Genomic DNA, 20,984 nt, shown 5'->3' with positions numbered 1-20,984 from the left:
TAAAAAAAAATATTGTTTTTAATTGTTGACATCCAGTAGACACCATGTTTATATTGGTGAAGGTGAAGCATTGTAGTTGATTATAATGTGAAATGGAAGTTGTTTTCTGTTGGTGGTGAGAAAACTTGTCCAACAAAAATATAGGATTTATTTGTTGTCTTAAGGGAGAAGGTGTTACAGGGTTTGGTTTTTCTATATGTGTTTTGAGGTTGGACTTTAGCAAGTATAGCTTGTTAGCACGTCTAGCTCGTTAGCACCTCTAGCTCGTTAGCACGTCTAGGTCGTTAGCACGTAGGACGCACTGATTGGTGTCACCTCGTTAGTCAGTATGTGTTACACCTGTGCTGGCTTGTCCATCTCGTTAGTGGGAAGGTGTTTCACCTGAGCTGGTCCAGGTTCTATTTAAGAGTGTCTGGCCCAGTGCTCCAGTTGTCTTGATACATGTGGAGAGTCAACACCTTTAGTTGCTCCACCTTTTTGGTTTGCTTCCTGTCTTTAAGTTTGGTGTGGGTTTTTCCTTTGTTTTCCTCTTCTTGGGCAGATTTAGTGGGTCTCATGGTGGGTGTCTTTTATGTCCCAGTTGTTGTTACTAGTCAACTTTCAGTGGACACCCCCATAGTGTCTTTCAGAACCCCTCCTAAAACCCCACCTGTTTATTTGTGGTTGTTGTCAGTGACTCTTTGTTAGTTCCACCTTCTATTTTAGTGACATTTCTGGTTTTCTTGCTGGGGAACATAACAATAAACAATGTAGTAAAACAAGCTGATATTTTGGGTTGATGTTGCATCCAATTCTTAGTATTTTAATAAATGGATTTTCCTTAGAATGCTCATTAGTCTTTCAGTTGTTATTCTTCTGTTTTTTATCCTCTTATGTTTGTGTACTAAATATTTCTGTTTATTTTCATAGTTTTTTCCTGTGTAGCCATTGTGTTGCGTCCATGTCTGACATGTGCTGTATAAATAAAGCTTGATTTGATTTTATCATACTGTAAAACAAATGCACCCAATGACCAATCAATCAACAGACTCTTCAGTGAACAAATATGTGCAAAAGCAACACGTATCTTAGTATGAAAAACAGTATAAATTCAGTATATCTTCCACTATGTCAAAATAGTGCATGGTATGTAAGTTTAGTATCACATTTCAACCAACCCAGTTCATTTGTTGGAAATGAAATATGTTGAAGTCAACAATAGGTAAAAGGATTCAACTACTGAAAACTGATACAAACAAATGGATCAACCAGATCACTTTTCCAGCCTGCTGAAGGCGTGTTGGAGTGGTAAACACCACCCCCGGCTCTACCAGGGGCTTGAGGTTGTCTCCCACAACTCTGCTTATGTCATGTTCTGTGGCCTTGCTGTTCCATTTCTTGACTGCCCCTGCAACACAGAAACACATTTAGTCATATTATATAAAACACTCAGGGCCGGTTTCACAGACAAGGCTTAAGCTTAGTCCCAGACTAAAATGCTTGTTTGAGCTGTCTTAACTCAAAGCGACTTGCACAGACTTATCTTAAAATAGTGGTAGATTTAGCCTGTTCTGGACTAATCAAAGCCGATTGCAAGAGGGAGGATTAGAGCTACTCCAGGACTAAATGGAAGATTAAATTAATCTTTCAAATAGGCAGGTTTAACTTCTGCTTAGTGCTGTTTGTGAGGGAGCCTGGACTATGTGGAATGTCTAAATGAAGACCAACATGCACTACAGAGGCCAGCCAGACCAGTACTTGTGGATAGGAGGAATACATTACATTACTTTGAGACCGCTTTAGTATATACAAAGAAAATGCATTGGAGATTATATCTCTACTTGAGCCTAGACTTTCCTCTCTGTCTCAAAGAGGAAGGCCTTCACCCAATTCTCTCCAAGATCTGATCACTGAGGTTTTTGGCATCTGGAATCTTTCATTGTGAAACTGGTGATTTGTGTGGTGCCAGTGAAGCAACTGTGTGTTTAATAGTTCACAAAGTCTGCAGGAGGAGTCTTTACATCTAGTTTCCTGATGCTGCTGGCCAAGCCAACTATAAAGTCTGCAGGAGGAGTCTTTACATCTAGTTTCCTGATGCTGCTGGTCAAGCCAACTATAAAGTCTGCAGGAGGAGTCTTTACATCTAGTTTCCTGATGCTGCTGGTCAAGCCAACTATAAAGTCTGCAGGAGGAGTCTTTACATCTAGTTTCCTGATGCTGCTGGTCAAGCCAACTATAAAGTCTGCAGGAGGAGTCTTTACATCTAGTTTCCTGATGCTGCTGGCCAAGCCAACTATAAAGTCTGCAGGATGAGTCTTTACATCTAGTTTCCTGATGCTGCTGGCCAAGCCAACTATAAAGTCTGCAGGAGGAGTCTTTACATCTAGTTTCCTGATGCTGCTGGTCAAGCCAACTATAAAGTCTGCAGGAGGAGTCTTTACATCTAGTTTCCTGATGCTGCTGGCCAAGCCAACTATAAAGTCTGCAGGAGGAGTCTTTACATCTAGTTTCCTGATGCTGCTGGTCAAGCCAACTATAAAGTCTGCAGGAGGAGTCTTTACATCTAGTTTCCTGATGCTGCTGGTCAAGCCAACTATAAAGTCTGCAGGAGGAGTCTTTACATCTAGTTTCCTGATGCTGCTGGCCAAGCCAACTATAAAGTCTGCAGGAGGAGTCTTTACATCTAGTTTCCTGATGCTGCTGGTCAAGCCAACTATAAAGTCTGCAGGAGGAGTCTTTACATCTAGTTTCCTGATGCTGCTGGCCAAGCCAACTATAAAGTCTGCAGGAGGAGTCTTTACATCTAGTTTCCTGATGCTGCTGGCCAAGCCAACTATAAAGTCTGCAGGAGGAGTCTTTACATCTAGTTTCCTGATGCTGCTGGTCAAGCCAACTATAAAGTCTGCAGGAGGAGTCTTTACATCTAGTTTCCTGATGCTGCTGGCCAAGCCAACTATAAAGTCTGCAGGAGGAGTCTTTACATCTAGTTTCCTGATGCTGCTGGTCAAGCCAACTATAAAGTCTGCAGGAGGAGTCTTTACATCTAGTTTCCTGATGCTGCTGGTCAAGCCAACTATAAAGTCTGCAGGAGGAGTCTTTACATCTAGTTTCCTGATGCTGCTGGCCAAGCCAACTATAAAGTCTGCAGTAGGATTCTTTACATCTAGTTTCCTGATGCTGCTGGTCAAGCCAACTATAAAGTCTGCAGGAGGAGTCTTTACATCTAGTTTCCTGATGCTGCTGGTCAAGCAAACTATAAAGTGCAATTCTCTGAATATGGGCAGTTCCCAGGAGTGATTGGCTGGTTAGATGGATGTCATGTTCCCATTGTGTGTCCATCAACTCCTGATGCTGAGGAGTACCGTAACCATAACAACTGGTTTACCATCAACTCCTGATGCTGAGGAGTACCGTAACCATAACAACTGGTTTACCATCAACTCCTGATGCTGAGGAGTACTGTAACCATAACAACTGGTTTACCATCAACTCCTGATGCTGAGGAGTACCGTAACCATAACAACTGGTTTCCCATCAACCCCTGATGCTGAGGAGTACCGTAACCATAACAACTGGTTTACCATCAACCCCTGATGCTGAGGAGTACCGTAACCATAACAACTGGTTTACCATCAACTCCTGATGCTGAGGAGTACCGTAACCATAACAACTGGTTTACCATCAACTCCTGATGCTGAGGAGTACCGTAACCATAACAACTGGTTTTCCATCAACTTCTGATGCTGAGGAATACCGTAACCATAACAACTGGTTTACCATCAACTCCTGATGCTGAGGAGTACCGTAACCATAACAACTGGTTTACCATCAACTCCTGATGCTGAGGAGTACCGTAACCATAACAACTGGTTTTACATCGACTCCTGATGCTGAGGAGTACCGTAACCATAACAACTGGTTTTACATCAACTCCTGATGCTGAGGAGTACCGTAACCATAACAACTGGTTCTCCATCAATGTTCAGGGTTGATGCTAATCCTCATTTAGAGTTTTCAAACATTGTTGGCCGTTGGAAAGGTGCAACTCAGGATGGAAGGATTTCCCTCAACTCTTCATTGGTCTCAGTTTCAGAGAGGACAACATAGTGGACTACTACCTGGTGACAGTGGATATTAGGGTGAGAAACATGGTCTACTAATAGTTACTACATAATAACATGGTCTACTAATAGTTACTACATAGTAATATGGTCTACTAATAGTTACTACATAGTAACATGGTCTACTAATAGTTACTACATAGTAACATGGTCTACTAATAGTTACTACATAGTAATATGGTCTACTAATAGTTACTACATAGTAATATGGTCTACTAATAGTTACTACATAGTAACATGGTCTACTAATAGTTACTACATAGTAATATGGTCTACTAATAGTTACTACATAGTAACATGGTCTACTAATAGTTACTACATAGTAATATGGTCTACTAATAGTTACTACATAGTAACATGGTCTACTAATAGTTACTACATAGTAACATGGTGTACTAATAGTTACTACATAGTAACATGGTCTACTAATAGTTACTACATAGTAACATGGTCTACTAATAGTTACTACATAGTAATATGGTCTACTAATAGTTACTACATAGTAACATGGTCTACTAATAGTTACTACATAGTAATATGGTCTACTAATAGTTACTACATAGTAACATGGTCTACTAATAGTTACTACATAATAACATGGTCTACTAATAGTTACTACATAGTAACATGGTCTACTAATAGTTACTACATAGTAACATGGTCTACTAATAGTTACTACATAGTAATATGGTCTACTAATAGTTACTACATAGTAACATGGTCTACTAATAGTTACTACATAATAATATGGTCTACTAATAGTTACTACATAGTAACATGGTCTACTAATAGTTACTACATAGTAACATGGTCTACTAATAGTTACTACATAGTAATATGGTCTACCAATAGTTACTACATAGTAACATGGTCTACTAATAGTTACTACATAGTAACACGGTCTACTAATAGTTACTACATAGTAACATGGTCTACTAATAGTTACTATATAGTAACATGGTCTACTAATAGTTACTACATAGTAATATGGTCTACTAATAGTTACTACATAGTAATCTGGTCAGAGTAACTTTTTATTCACTCCAGACATAAATCCCATAACAGCTGAGCAGCAAAGATACAACAGAGCTCATATCCACACGAGAGGTATGGTCCAAGCAAATGTTTGGAGTATGGAAAAATAGACCCGTGTTTTCGCAATACACTTGGTTTCAAGCCAAGAAGTTGCTGCAAGGTGATCATTGCTACAGCTGTGCTGCACAACTATCTGAAGCAGCATGGCTGATCTGATCCTCCCATGATCAGCATCAAGCAGATGTACCCATGACTGAGGCAGATGTACCCATGACTGAGGCAGATGTGATTGAGGCAGATGTGTCCATGACTGAGGCAGGCAATGACCAACGAGTACTTGCACAGTTGCACAGAGTTGCACAGAGTTGCACAGAGTTGCTTCACATTGCAGCACTTCAACTAGATGAGATGCATTTAAATATGGAATGTATTCATTATGGCTTATTTTTGGTTTGATAATGTTTGTTCTGTACAAAATTCAAATAGTGTGCAGCAAAATGAAATGAGTGACTAAACCAAGGCTGGTTTAAAATGTAGTTTGTGGTGATTAAAATAGTCTCTCTCATGAATATCCAAATGACAAAACATGTATTGTTTTACATATCATATTGTTCACCATGGCTGGTCATCACTATTGTCTCATTACTGTCTCTTTTTAGGATCATACCTCTCTCTTCCTACTTCATATCCAATTCAACCTGGACAATTCTCATTTCATGTTCTTCCTTCAGATATTTCATTTTATGCTCATGAAATTCTCTGGTTAACGTTTCATGCATGGTCATCTTTGTTCTCTGCTGAAAGGTGGTGGCAGCATCTTCTCTCAGGGATGTTATAGCAGATGTGGAGGGTTCACACTCACTGTGTACTGGCTCTTCCAACCTGTTCACATTCCACCCTCACTGTGTACTGGCTCTTCCAACCTGTTCACATTACACCCTCACTGTGTACTGGCTCTTCCAACCTGTTCACATTCCACCCTCACTGTGTACTGGCTCTTCCAACCTGTTCACATTCCACCCTCACTGTGTACTGGCTCTTACAACCTGTTCACATTCCACCCTCACTGTGTACTGGCTCTTCCAACCTGTTCACATTACACCCTCACTGTGTACTGGCTCTTCCAACCTGTTCACATTCCACCCTCACTGTGTACTGGCTCTTCCAACCTGTTCACATTCCACCCTCACTGTATACTGGCTCTTCCAACCTGTTCACATTCCACCCTCACTGTGTACTGGCTCTTCCAACCTGTTCACATTCCTTTCCTCTGGAAAAAAAACATGGTTAGAAGCACAAATAAACTCATATGGTTCTTAGAATGAAGAAGAATAAAGATTGACTCAGACAGTGGAATATTTTTACCTAAGGAAGTAACCAATTTACTGTCTTTGGTTTATGTACCATTTGTGCTCAGTTCTTCATCTGAACTGTCCAAATGCTCATCGTCTGGTAAACCATCCAGAGTTCGGTCATCGTCTGGTATACCATCCAGAGGTTGGTCATCGTCTGGTATTCCATCCAGAGGTTGGTCATCGTCTGGTATTCCATCCAGAGGTTGGTCATCGTCTGGTATACCATCCAGAGGTCGGTCATCGTCTGGTATACCATCCAGAGGTTGGTCATCGTCTGGTATTCCATCCAGAGGATGGTCATCGTCTGGTATACCATTCCAGAGGTTGCTGCTGCTCTATTATTCCTGACAGGAAGTCACTCAATTCATCAGTGTTGTTTTGGTGGTCCACCACCAGTAGTAAATCTCTCTCTTCTGATCTCTGCTTTCTCTCTTTTTAAAGCCAGTTTAAGGTTCTTCCACAGAGTCTATTAAAGGCAGATATCATTTAATAATAAAAGTGATGTCACAAAAATATGAATATGAGAAATCCTGATAATAATGCAGATATCTCACCTCTAGTTGTTTCTTCTTGTAATCCTGATAATAATGCAGATATCTCACCTGAAGTTGTTGTTTCTTCTTGTAATCCTGATAATAATGCAGATATCTCACCTCTAGTTGTTGTTTCTTCTTCTTGTAATCCTGATAATAATGCAGATATCTCACCTCTAGTTGTTGTTTCTTCTTGTAATCCTGATAATAATGCAGATATCTCACCTCTAGTTGTTGTTTCTTCTTGTAATCCTGATAATAATGCAGATATCTCACCTCTAGTTGTTGTTTCTTCTTCTTGTAATCCTGATAATAATGCAGATATCTCACCTCTAGTTGTTGTTTCTTCTTGTAATCCTGATAATAATGCAGATATCTCACCTCTAGTTGTTGTTTCTTCTTGTAATCCTGATAATAATGCAGATATCTCACCTCTAGTTGTTGTTTCTTCTTGTAATCCTGATAATAATGCAGCTATCTCACCTCTAGTTGTTGTTTCTTCTTGTAATCCTGATAATAATGCAGATATCTCACCTCTAGTTGTTGTTTCTTCTTGTAATCCTGATAATAATGCAGATATCTCACCTCTAGTTGTTGTTTCTTCCTGTAATCCTGATAATAATGCAGATATCTCACCTCTAGTTGTTGTTTCTTCTTGTAATCCTGATAATAATGCAGATATCTCACCTCTAGTTGTTGTTTCTTCTTGTAATCCTGATAATAATGCAGATATCTCACCTCTAGTTGTTGTACTCTTCTTGTGGTTACATTTCCATTGAATTCACTGCAAATTGCAGCCCAACCCGCTTGTTCTACTGCTCAGTAGCAGCAGTGTGGTTTTTACCTTCAATAACTGGATGGTTTGACAACATTTGTTTTGGAGCGTTTTTTCATACACACTAAAGTTTTTTGGAACAAATTATTTTTGCCTCTGACATTGTTTCGTCTCCAGATTCACACCAGTATTGGTGTTTTCTATTCCGGGTTTTAATGAGCACCACTAGACCAACAGCATGTGTTCATACTGAACCTAATCAGGATTAACCCAGGTGTTCATACTGAACCTAATCAGGATTAACCCAGGTGTTCATACTGAACCTAATCAGGCTTAACCCAGGTGTTCATACTGAACCTAATCAGGATTAACCCAGGTGTTCATACTGAACCTAATCAGGATTAACCCAGGTGTTCATACTGAACCTAATCAGGATTAACCCAGGTGTTCATACTGAACCTAATCAGGCTTAACCCAGGTGTTCATGCTGAACCTAATCAGAATTAACCCAGGTGTTCATACTGAACCTAATCAGGATTAACCCAGGTGCTCAGACTGAACCTAATCAGGATTAACCCAGGTGTTCATACTGAACCTAATCAGGCTTAACCCAGGTTCTCATTTAGGCTTACTTACCTGACTCCAGTCTACGACTAACTAAGCCAAATTTAACGACACGATCACGAAAGCTACTTAAATATCCTAGTTTAACTAGTTCTGGCTTAATCTAAACCCTGCAGGGTCTGAATGAAACCTAATGTCCAGTGGGATTGATCTGTTTGATCCAATTGTTTGTTTCAGTTTTCAGTTGTTGAATCCTTGACGTATTGTTGACTTCAAAACTTTTCAGTTTCAACAAATGCACTGGGTTGGTTGAAAAGTGATACTAAACTTACATACCATGCACTATTTTGACATAGTGGAGGATATACTGTTTTTCATACTAAGATGGACCAAGATATGTGCTCATTGGTTTTGCAAGAGGGCAGCAGGTAGAGTTGACAAGGTAAAAATACGTTATTCTGTCCCTGAACAAGGCAGTTAGCCCACTGTTCCCTGGTAGGCAATCATTGTAAATAAGAATTTGTTCTTAACCGACTTGCCTAATTAAATAAAGGTTAAATAAAATTAAAATTAAGTCTGTTGATTGTCAGTCATGAGGTTATTTGTTTTACAATATGTTCAAATCAAATCAAGCTTTATTTATACAGCACATTTCAGACATGGATGCAAAGCAATGGCTTCACAGGAAAAAAACAATGAAAATAAACCGAAATATTTACTACACAACAAACATAAGAGGATAAAAAACAGAAGATTAACAACTGAAAGACTAATGAGCACCCAAAGGAAAATCCATTGATTAAAATATTAACAATTGAATGCAATCTTCAACCATAACGAGATGGACAAGCCAGCACAGGTGTAACACATTGACTAACAAGGTGACACCAATCAGTGCGTCCTACGTGCTAACGAGCTAGACGTGCTAACGAGCTAGACGTGCTAAAGTCCAACCTCAAAACATAAATGGAAAAACCAAAGCCTGTAACACCTTCCCCCTTATGACAAATATATCCTATATTTTTGTTGGACAAGTTTTCTCACCATCAACAGAAAACAACTTCCATTTCTCATTATAATCAACTACAATGCTTCACCTTCACTAATATGAACATGGTGTCTATTGGCTGTCAACAATTAAAAACAAGAAAAAAAACACGTATTTCTAAATAATAATATTCAATCGTATCTTTTCTCCTTTTTCTTTCTATAGAATCCTAAAACTCACTAGCTTCTAGAACTCTCGTCTCCCTAAAACTCACTAGCTTCTAGAACTCTCGTCTTCCTAAAACTCACTAGCTTCTAGAACTCTCGTCTCCCTAAAACTCACTAGCTTCTAGAACTCTCGTCTTCCTAAAACTCACTAGCTTCTAGAACTCTCGTCTTCCTCAAACTCACTAGCTTCTAGAACTCTCGTCTTCCTAAAACTCACTAGCTTCTAGAACTCTCGTCTTCCTCAAACTCACTAGCTTCTAGAACTCTCTCTTCCTAAAACTCACCAGCTTCTATTCCACTTGGAACAAGTCCAAACAAAACTCAACTCCAATACGGAAAAACGTGCAGTCAAAATAAATGTTGATCAAATGTACACCCCTTTGTTAATATGTATTGGCAATAATTCACTTAAAGGTCAGGCATGGAATAATAATAACTGAATCTTTTGTCAGGCTGAATGTTTGAAATATGAGGTGATTTGAAACATGCTTCTTCAGTAGTGGAATAAAGACAATTAGCACTTGAATCTTGTCAATAAATACTGGAGTGATGTAAGATTGTTAATAAAGTTGATTATAGACCAATTTATTATACTGTGTCCATGTGTTTAGGCTGCAAGTACATTGAAAAAAACGACATTTTCTCAACTTTCACTTTCAACAAAAACCGAACATATATTGGACATCGGGCATATTCTTCTTTTCAACGTATTTTCAATGGCATTTTGTGGGATAGCCCGATGTCAAAACACATAAATGTAGGGGTCGCTAAATAAAGGAACACTTATTTGTCATCACTCATCGATATCATGCTAAAATCAATTGTGCGAGAGAGGAGGGAGATGAGGTTGCACGTCCTGTTAAAACTAACAGCTCAAAAACCAAACGGAATCTGGGAATAATGTGTACATCACTGGTTAGAGGACAATTTATAGAAAACAGCTAGCTACATTTTGAAGTGTTACATTGTGATTCCAGTGGGTCACCAACGTGGTAAACAGCTCGCTACATTGTGAAGTGTTACATTTTGATTCCAGTGGGTCACCAACGTGGTAAACAGCTCGCTACATTTTGAAGTGTTGCATTGTGATTCAAGTGGGTCACCAACACAACTCCTTTTTGGTTAGTCACTTTTTGTTATATCACATAAATAGAGCATTTCAGAGCCTGGATTTTTCCCCTGAGCCTAATATCCATATCATGTTGAAATCAATAGAACAGGGGACAAACGTTTAGGGTTCTACATTTTGACATCATTAATATACTCCTACTACAATGTTAAAACATTGTGACATCATTAATATACTCCTACTACAACGTTAAAACATTCTACATTGTGATATATTTAATTGATATCATGAAACAACTCCATGTATTTTCTGATGTTTAATCAGAGATTTTTTATACGAGTATCTCTTCCCACATTGATTACAGCTATTAGACTTCTCTCCTGTGTGTGTTCTCTGGTGTATCGTTAGATTGCCAGATGTAGTAAAACTCTTCCCACATTGAGTACAGCTATAAGGTTTCACTCCTGTGTGTTTTCTCTGGTGTATCTTCAGATAGCTAGATGTAGAGAAACTCTTCCCACATTGAGTACAGCGATAAGATTTCTCTCCTGTGTGTGTTCTCTGGTGTTTCGTCAGACATCCAGATGCACCAAAACTCTTCCCACATTGATCACAGCTATAAGGTTTCTCTCCTGTGTGTGTTCTCTGGTGAACTATCAGGCTGCTTAGATGAGTAAAACTCTTCCAACATTGATCACAGCTATAAGATTTCTCTCCTGTGTGTGTCCGCTGGTGAACTATCAGGCTGCTTAGCTGAGTAAAACTCTTCCCACATTGATCACAGATATAAGATTTCTCTCCTGTGTGTGTCCGCTGGTGAACTGTCAGGCTGTTAAGCTGAGTAAAACTCTTCCCACATTGATTACAGCTAAAAGGTTTCTCTCCTGTGTGTATTCTCTGGTGTATAGTTAGATTGCCAGATGTAGTAAAACTCTTCCCACAGTGATCACAGTCTAAAGATTTCTTTCCAGTGTGAATTCTTTGATGTATTTGAAGGTCTGATGAAGAGTTGAATATCTTCCCACAGTCAGAGCAGCAGTGAGATTTCCCTCCAGTGTGAATTCTCAGGTGTTCTTTTAGTGAATTTGATATTGAGAAATATATCCCACAGTCAGAGCAGCAGTTAGATATCTTAGTGGGTCTCTGCTGGTGTTTCTTGAGAAGTTCTGATCTGGAGAGACTCTTCTCTGCCTCGTCAGCATCATGATGATGTTGAGGATCCCCAGAGGATCCACGATAGTCACGTCTCTCTCCTGTGTGAATGACAAAGTCAGACAGATGGTTAAAGGTCCACAACAGCAGAAATCCACTGTTTATTTGAGGTAAAAGGTGATGCCCAGATCATACCCATGAAGTTGTTCAACAATTGACATCTGTTAAATGATTTGACAAGACTGTCAAGATAGCAACAATAGTTATATTTAGTCTTGTTTTCACATTAGCAGAAACCAGAAATAAGTTATTAAAGTTGTTGAAATCCTAAGCAATGTGCCAGACGACTATTGGTCTCCAATACAGGCCCCTTTCTGTGTTTGCTTAAATTGCGGCAGGAGGGCGATGCACACACAATTTGATTGCAGAAACTCCTCCCTGCTAATGAGGAAACCACTAGTTATGGATGTAGTATATCTGGTAATGAGGAAACCACTAGTTATGGATGTAGTATATCTGGTAATGAGGAAACCACTAGTTATGGATGTAGTATATCTGGTAATGAGGAAACCACTAGTTATGGATGTAGTATATCTGGTAATGAGGAAACCCCTAGTTATGGATGTAGTATATCTGGTAATGAGGAAACCACTAGTTATGGATGTAGTATATCTGGTAATGAGGAAACCACTAGTTATGGATGTAGTATATCTGGTAATGAGGAAACCACTAGTTATGGATGTAGTATATCTGGTAATGAGGAAACCACTAGTTATGGGTGTAGTATATCTGGTAATGAGGAAACCACTAGTTATAGATGTAGTATATCTGGTAATGAGGAAACCACTAGTTATGGATGTAGTATATCTGGTAATGAGAAAACCACTAGTTATGGATGTAGTATATCTGGTAATGAGGAAACCACTAGTTATGGATGTAGTATATCTGGTAATGAGGAAACCACTAGTTATGGATGTAGTATATCTGGTAATGAGGAAACCACTAGTTATGGATGTAGTATATTTGCCTGGAGCAAAAAATAGTGAGCAAAGATTTGAGTTTTTCACAATGTATTCTGAATATTACAGCGCAAGATCAGGAGTGCTACTCAAGGAAACTCACATTAAGCTCTGTGTCTATTCACTAATTCACCACCGTGGGGGAAAACTCAGGGGAGTTCTCATAGGCTGACAGCAAAAATAGCCTCAATTTACATGTTGCTTAAAAGTGCATTTCACATTAAATATGGATTATAATTGTAGGGCTCGCTTGAATCACCTGCTTAATATGTTTGTGTTATTGTCGCAAATCAACTGATTTATAGTTAAACACTTCAACCAGTAAAATGCTCTTTGGCTAGCTTTACCATCAGCCTGACAATGAGGGTTTGTACACTAAGTGTTTAACAAATTGGTCCATAACTTCACCTAACAATAACAGAGACCTACTGTAGGACCCATAACTTCACCTAACAATAACATAGACCTACTGTAGGACCCATACCTTAACCTAACAACATATACCTATTGTAGGACTGATAAGAGAATGATCTAATAAAGGTAAATGAATCAATAAACCATGATGAATTATTAGTCATACAGCATGGTTAATGAATAATCAATGTAATGATCAATGTAGTGATCGATTGGTCTGATTAGTTCCGGAAAGTCCAGGAACCACTGGAGAGGGAAAGAAATGTGTGTATGCAATTAGTATAGAGAGCTACAGAAGCAGATGGTCAAGGGAGTAAAACTTCAGAGAGTTCCTAACCTTGAAGGAAAGGAACAGGCTGAGCCAGAATGTGATAAACAGCGTGAGAAGTCAATGGGAGTTGCAGGTCACCAACAGATTGTGTGTAAATGCATGTGCCTAAGTAAGCAAGAACTATATAATGACTGTTTTGTTATCCTGACGGCAGAACGTTCTCATGAATAAAGCTACAGAAACCTTTTGCAGAAAGCTGAGTCCTTGCCTAATTAATTTAACACATTGTCTTACAAACCTTGGGCATTAGTCAAGGCGAATTGATTATTGATTATTATCATCAAGATATAAAATTCCTTTAACAAGGACCCATAACTTCACCTAACAACAACATAGACCTACTGTAGGACCCATACATTTTTTTAATTTTCTTTTTTAATTTCACTTTTATTTAACCAGGTAGGCTAGTTGAGAACAAGTTCTCATTTGCAACTGCGACCTGGCCAAAATAAAGCATAGCAATTTGACACATACAACAACACAGAGTTACACATGGAATAAACAAAACATACAGTCAATAATACAGTAGAACAAAAGATAACAAAAAGTCTATATACAGTGAGTGCAAATGAGGTAAGTTAAGGAAATAAATAGGCCATAAATAAATACACACAGTTTGGGGATGAGGTAGGTAGATAGATGGGCTGTTTACAGATGGACTATGTACAGGTGCAGTGATCTGTAAGCTGCTCTGACAGCTGGTGCTTAAAACTAGTGAGGGAGATATGAGTCTCCAGCTTCAGAGATTTTTTCAGTTTGTTCCAGTCATTGGCAGCAGAGAACTGGAAGGAAAGGCGGCCAAAGGATGAATTGGCTTTGGGGGTGACCAGTAAGATATACCTGCTGGAGCGCGTGCTACGAGTGGGTGCTGCTATGGTGACCAGTGAGCTGAGATAAGGCGGGGCTCCTTGCTGTCCCCAGTCCACCTGGCCGTGCTGCTGCTCCAGTTTCAACTGTTCTGCCTGCAGCTTTGGAACCCTGACCTGTTCACCGAACGTGCTGCCTGTCCCAGACCTGTTGTTTTCAACTCTCTAGAGACAGCAGGAGCGGTAGAGATACTCTCAATGATTGGCTATGAAAAGCCAACTGACATTTACTCTTGAGGTGCTGACATGTTGCACCCTCGACAACTACTGTGATTATTATTATTTGACAATGCTGGTCATTTATGAACATTTAAACATCTTGGCCATGTTCTGTTATAATCTCCACCCGGCACAGCCAGAAGAGGACTGGCCACCCCTCATAGCCTGGTTCCTCTCTAGGTTTCGTCCTAGGTTTTGGCCTTTCTAGGGGTTTTTTCCTAGCCACCGTGCTTCTACACCTGCATTGCTTGCTGTTTGGGGTTTTAGGCTGGGTTTCTGTAACAGCACTTTGAGATATCAGCTGATGTAAGAAGGGCTATATAAATAAATTTGATTTGATGATGGAATATTTGACTATTTTAGCTGCCAGAGCCAGTCTACCTCTGAAAATAACATACAGTCCTTGGACCTTGAGGAGTAACGGGGGCAGCAATCAGCAGTAGAAACAATAACAAAGCGTACTCCCTGCCCGTTTCGGTAAAAAGCTGAGGGATGGGGCTGGAGAAATGCAACCATCCATGATATCAACATTCTAGTTTTAACCATGTTTTGAGGATATACAGTGTTTGTTTATATTTACTGACAAACATTGGAGTAAAAAAAGCTTATATTTTGGGTTCTGATGGGGTACGACAGTTGAACTAAGCTCATGAGGCATTTCTAAGTGATTTCTTCAAGAAACAGATGGGTACATATCATTAATGTATATGTCCCTAAATGGATGTAACAACTGCTGATTACCCCTTTAAGAGAACATATTGGGCTAATCTAATAGGAGATATTGAGGACTACAGTATTTCAGGCATTGTCATTGGATGCATTTGATCAATTGTTAACGTTTTGTTGATGGTCCACTCTTGATGTTCAACACGTTACAGTGCAGCTTCAGCCATTCCTACAGAACAACATTAAAGTGTAGAACCCCTTTACTGCATATTGGTTCAACGACTGCAGAGACGGTACTTACTGGTGTTAAACAGATCTCCAACTTCCTCTTCTTCCTCCAATGTGACAGTCATCTCCCCCTCTTTCACTCCAAAAACTGCATCCTCCTCTTTCTCTTCCTCCTCTTCTTTTACTGTAATATCCTCCTCCTCTTTCACTCTGGACGCGTCTTCCTCTTCTTTCACTGTAACGTCTTTCTCTTCTTCTTTCACGGTAACAGCTTCACACTCTACTTGTTTTTGTATTGTAACATCTTTCTCTTCCTCCTCCTCTTTCACTAGAGCTTCTTTCTCCGTCCAGCAGACATCCTCTTCTTTATCAGGAGGAGAGTAACTTAGTGAATTCATGGTCGGAGATGTTAGCTAGCTAGCATTAGCGACTAGCCTAGTTCTAAGCTAACTTAGCAAACCAGCTAGCTGACAAACAACGTAAATATATAATTAAATGGGCCAACAAGGACATACGACAGAAGTGTGTTTAATACACAGCGACTAATATACACCAAAACAGTGTAAAGAGCGTGAATGTTGTAGCTATGTTTGCTAGAAAGCTACGGAGGTGTCTGACTAGCTGTTGTTGTTGAAGGACCGTCCCGTCCACTAGATTATACGTCACACTGGCAGCATCGCCTGAACCTAAAAGACGCACATCGCCATCTGCTGACTGGAGGGGGCAACGCAGTTGAGGAACCAAACGTTTATTTTTCATTTATTTCATAAAAGTTTAATATTATATTAAGTCGTTCAAAGAGAAGCATGTGTTGATTGATTCGTTTTTAATGAGTGAGAAATTAAAACAAACTTTACACCCACTACATATTTGCATTGAACCATACTTCTGACATGGATCATTTGGACCCCAGAGGCATATCTTTTATCATGGCCAAAATGTGGTTTATTCAATTCTTCATGCCTTTGTCAATCAACTTGTCCTTAATAAATCTAAATCATGGTTAAGTGTTTCTATATCAATATGGACTTTTAACAAATCCTTTGGAGTCATTTTGACTCCAGCCAAAAGCACCTTTGATAAATAGGACGTTTATTTCAAATAAAAATCTCATTTTAATGGTCACATACACGTGTTTAGCAGATGTTATTGTGGGTGTAGTGAAATGCTTGTGTTTCTAGCTCTGACAGTGCAGTAATATCTAACAAGTAATATCTAACAATTTCACAACATATACCCAATACACACACATCTAAGTATTTGGATCTAGGTTTCTCTGTAGACATGATCCATTCCACCAGAGGGTGGAGGGGCACCTGTACCAGTGGTTTTGACCAGATAGAAACCTGCAGACACACAGTATAGTGCCTCCCATGTACTCTCCTAAGATTGGACTTTTCTATGCCACGTATCACGTGACTGTGTACAAAACTGCCAGTGGTAGAAAATTCTGCCAGAGGTATACAGTGCATTCGTTAAGTATTCAGACCCCTTCACCTTTTCCACATTTTGTTACGTTACAGCCTTATTCTGAAAATGTTTTTTTTTCTGCCCCCCTCATCAATCTATACACAATAACCCATAATGACTCCCCATGTCCCACTCCCTCCTAAATCTATTAACATCTCATCCATCCCTCCCCCCTATACCCCAAACTGACTCCCCTTAACCCACTCCCTCCTAAATCTATTAACATCTCCTCCATCCCTCCCCCTCTATACCCCAAACTGACTCCCATTGTCCCACTCCCTCCTAAATCTATTAACATCTCCTCCATCCCTCCCCCTATACCCCAAACTGACTCCCCATGTCCCACTCCCTCCTAAATCTATTAACATCTTCTCCATCCCTCCCCCATATACCCCAAACCGACTCCCATTGGCCCGCTCCATCCTAAATCTATTAACATCTCCTCCATCCCTCCCCCCTATACCCCAAACTGACTCCCTATGTCCCACTCCCTCCTAAATCTATTAACATCTCCTCCATCCCTCCCCCCCTACACCCCAAACCGACTCCCCTTTTCCCACTCACTCCTAAATCTATTAACATCTCCTCCATCCCTCCCCCCCATAACCCAAACGAACTCCCCTTGTCCCACTCCCTCCTAAATCTATTAACATCCCTCCCCCCCTATACCCCAAACTGACTCCCCAAGTCCCACTCCCTCCTAAATCTATTAACATCTCCTCCATCCCTCCCCCCTATACCCCAAACTGACTCCCCTTGTCCCACTCCCTCCTAAATCTATTAACATCTCCTCCATCCCTCCCCCCCTATACCCCAAAAACGACTCCCCTTGTCCCACTCCCTCATAAATCTATTAACATCCCCTCCATCCCTCCCCCCCTATACCGCAAACCTCCTCCCCTTGTCCCACTCCCTCCTAAATCTATTAACATCTCCTCCATCCCTCCCCCCTATACCCCAAACTGATTCCCCTTGTCCCACTCCCTCCTAAATCTATTAACATCTCCTCCATCCCTTCCCCCTATACCCCAAACCGACTCCCCTTGACCCGCTCCCTCCTAAATCTATTAACATCCCTCCCCCCTATACCCCAAACTGACTCCCCTTCTCCCACTCCCTCCTAAATCTATTAACATCTCCTCCATCCCTCCCCCCTATACCCCAAACTGACTCCCCTTGTCCCACTCCCTCCTAATTCTATTAACATCTCCTCCATCCCTCCCCCCCATACCCCAAACTGACTCCCCTTGTCCCACTCCCTCCTAAATCTATTAACATCTCCTCCATCCCTTCCCCCTATACCCCAAACTGATTCCCTTTGTCCCACTCCCTCCTAAATCTATTAACATCTCCTCCATCCCTTCCCCTTATACCCCAAACCGACTCCCCTTGGCCCGCTCCCTCCTAAATCTATTAACATCCCTCCCCCCTATACCCCAAACTGACTCCCCTTCTCCCACTCCCTCCTAAATCTATTAACATCTCCTCCATCCCTCCCCCCTATACCCCAAACTGACTCCCCTTGTCCCACTCCCTCCTAATTCTATTAACATCTCCTCCATCCCTCCCCCCCTATACCCCAAACTGACTCCCCTTGTCCCACTCCCTCCTAAATCTATTAACATCTCCTCCATCCCTTCCCCCTATACCCCAAACTGACTCCCCTTGTCCCGCTCCCTCCTAAATCTATTAACATCTCCTCCATCACTCCCCCTATACCCCAAACTGACTCCCCTTGTCCCACTCCCTCCTAAATCTATTAACATCCCTCCCCCCCATACCCCAAACTGACTCCCCTTGTCCCACTCCCTCCTAAATCTATGAACATCCCCTCAATCCCTCCCCCCTATACCCCAAACTGACTCCCCCTGTCCCACTCCCTCCTAAATCTATTAACATCTCCTCCATCCCTCCACCCCTATACCCCAAACCGACTCCCCTTGTCCCACTCCCTCCTAAATCTATTAACATCTTCTCCATCCCTCCCCCCTATACCCCAAACTGACTCCCCAAGTCCCACTCCCTCCTAAATCTATTAACATCCCCTCCATTGCTCCCACCTTTTACCCCAAACCGACTCCCCTTGTCCCACTCCCTCCTAAATCTATTAACATCTCCTCCATCCCTCCCCCCCTATACCCCAAAACCGACTCCCCTTGTCCCACTCCCTCATAAATCTATTAACATCCCCTCCATCCCTCCCCCCCTATACCGCAAACCTACTCCCCTTGTCCCACTCCCTCCTAAATCTATTAACATCTCCTCCATCCCTCCCCCCTATACCCCAAACTGATTCCCCTTGTCCCACTCCCTCCTAAATCTATTAACATCTCCTCCATCCCTCCCCCCTATACCCCAAACTGACTCCCCTTGTCCCACTCCCTCCTAAATGTATTAACATCTCCTCCATCCCTCCCCCCTTATACCCCAAAACCGACTCCCCTTGTCCCACTCCCTCATAAATCTATTAACATCCCCTCCATCACTTCCCCCCTATACCGCAAACCTACTCCCCTTGTCCCACTCCCTCCTAAATCTATTAACATCTCCTTCATCCATCCCCCCCTATACCCCAAACTGACTCCCCTTGTCCCACTCCCTCCTAAATCTATTAACATCTCCTCCATCCCTTCCCCCTATACCCCAAACTGATTCCCCTTGTCCCACTCCCTCCTAAATCTATTAACATCTGCTCCATCCCTCCCCCTATACCCCAAACCGACTCCCCTTGACCCGCTCCCTCCTAAATCTATTAACATCCCCTCCATCCCTCCCCCCTATACCCAAAACTGACTCCCCTTCTCCCACTCCCTCCTAAATCTATTAACATCTCCTCCATCCCTCCCCCCTATACCCCAAACTGACTCCCCTTGTCCCACTCCCTCCTAAATCTATTAACATCCCCTCCATCACTCCCCCCCTATACCGCAAACCTACTCCCCTTGTCCCACTCCCTCCTAAATCTATTAACATCTCCTTCATCCATCCCCCCCTATACCCCAAACTGACTCCCCTTGTCCCACTCCCTCCTAAATCTATTAACATCTCCTCCATCCCTTCCCCCTATACCCCAAACTGATTCCCCTTGTCCCACTCCCTCCTAAATCTATTAACATCTGCTCCATCCCTTCCCCCTATACCCCAAACCGACTCCCCTTGACCCGCTCCCTCCTAAATCTATTAACATCCCCTCCATCCCTCCCCCCTATACCCCAAACTGACTCCCCTTCTCCCACTCCCTCCTAAATCTATTAACATCTCCTCCATCCCTTCCCCCTATACCCCAAACTGATTCCCCTTGTCCCACTCCCTCCTAAATCTATTAACATCTGCTCCATCCCTTCCCCCTATACCCCAAACCGACTCCCCTTGACCCGCTCCCTCCTAAATCTATTAACATCCCCTCCATCCCTCCCCCCTATACCCCAAACTGACTCCCCTTCTCCCACTCCCTCCTAAATCTATTAACATCTCCTCCATCCCTCCCCCCTATACCCCAAACTGACTCCCCTTGTCCCACTCCCTCCTAAATCTATTAACATCTCCTCCATCCCTCCCCCCCTATACCCCAAACTGACTCCCCTTTTCCCACTCCCTCCTAAATCTATTAACATCTCCTCCATCCCTTCCCCCTATACCCCAAACTGACTCCCCTTGTCCCGCTCCCTCCTAAATCTATTAACATCTCCTCCATCACTCCCCCCTATACCCCAAACTGACTCCCCTTGTCCCACTCCCTCCTAAATCTATTAACATCCCTCCATCCCTCCCCCTATACCCCAAACTGACTCCCCTTGTCCCACTCCCTCCTAAATCTATTAACATCTCCTCCATCACTCCACCCCTATACCCCAAACCGACTCCCCTTGTCCCACTCCCTCCTAAATCTATTAACATCTCCTCCATCCCTCCCCCCTATACCCCAAACTGACTTCCCATGTCCCACTCCCTCCTAAATCTATTAACATCCCCT

General features: G+C 41.6%; 1 protein-coding gene across 1 annotated transcript; it reads right to left on the bottom strand.

The window, feature by feature from the left end:
• Nucleotides 1-8,979: 8,979 nt before the first annotated feature.
• LOC145859373 (uncharacterized) lies at nucleotides 8,980-16,201 on the bottom strand. The gene is made up of 2 exons (XM_082958465.1): nucleotides 15,615-16,201; nucleotides 8,980-11,899 (listed from the first exon to the last, which is right to left on the bottom strand). The coding sequence occupies exons 1-2, from the start codon at nucleotides 15,937-15,939 to the stop codon at nucleotides 10,932-10,934; spliced, it is 1,293 nt and encodes a 430-aa protein (XP_082814591.1). The 5' UTR covers nucleotides 15,940-16,201; the 3' UTR covers nucleotides 8,980-10,931.
• Between the last annotated feature and the right edge of the window lie 4,783 nt (nucleotides 16,202-20,984).

This window comes from Salmo salar, chromosome 12 (assembly GCF_965601325.2).
Source record: "Salmo salar chromosome 12, fSalSal1, whole genome shotgun sequence".
NCBI classification, from domain to species: domain Eukaryota; kingdom Metazoa; phylum Chordata; class Actinopteri; order Salmoniformes; family Salmonidae; genus Salmo; species Salmo salar.
The sequence above is the reverse complement of the archived record's forward strand: the minus strand, read 5'-3'. Positions and strand labels throughout refer to the sequence as shown.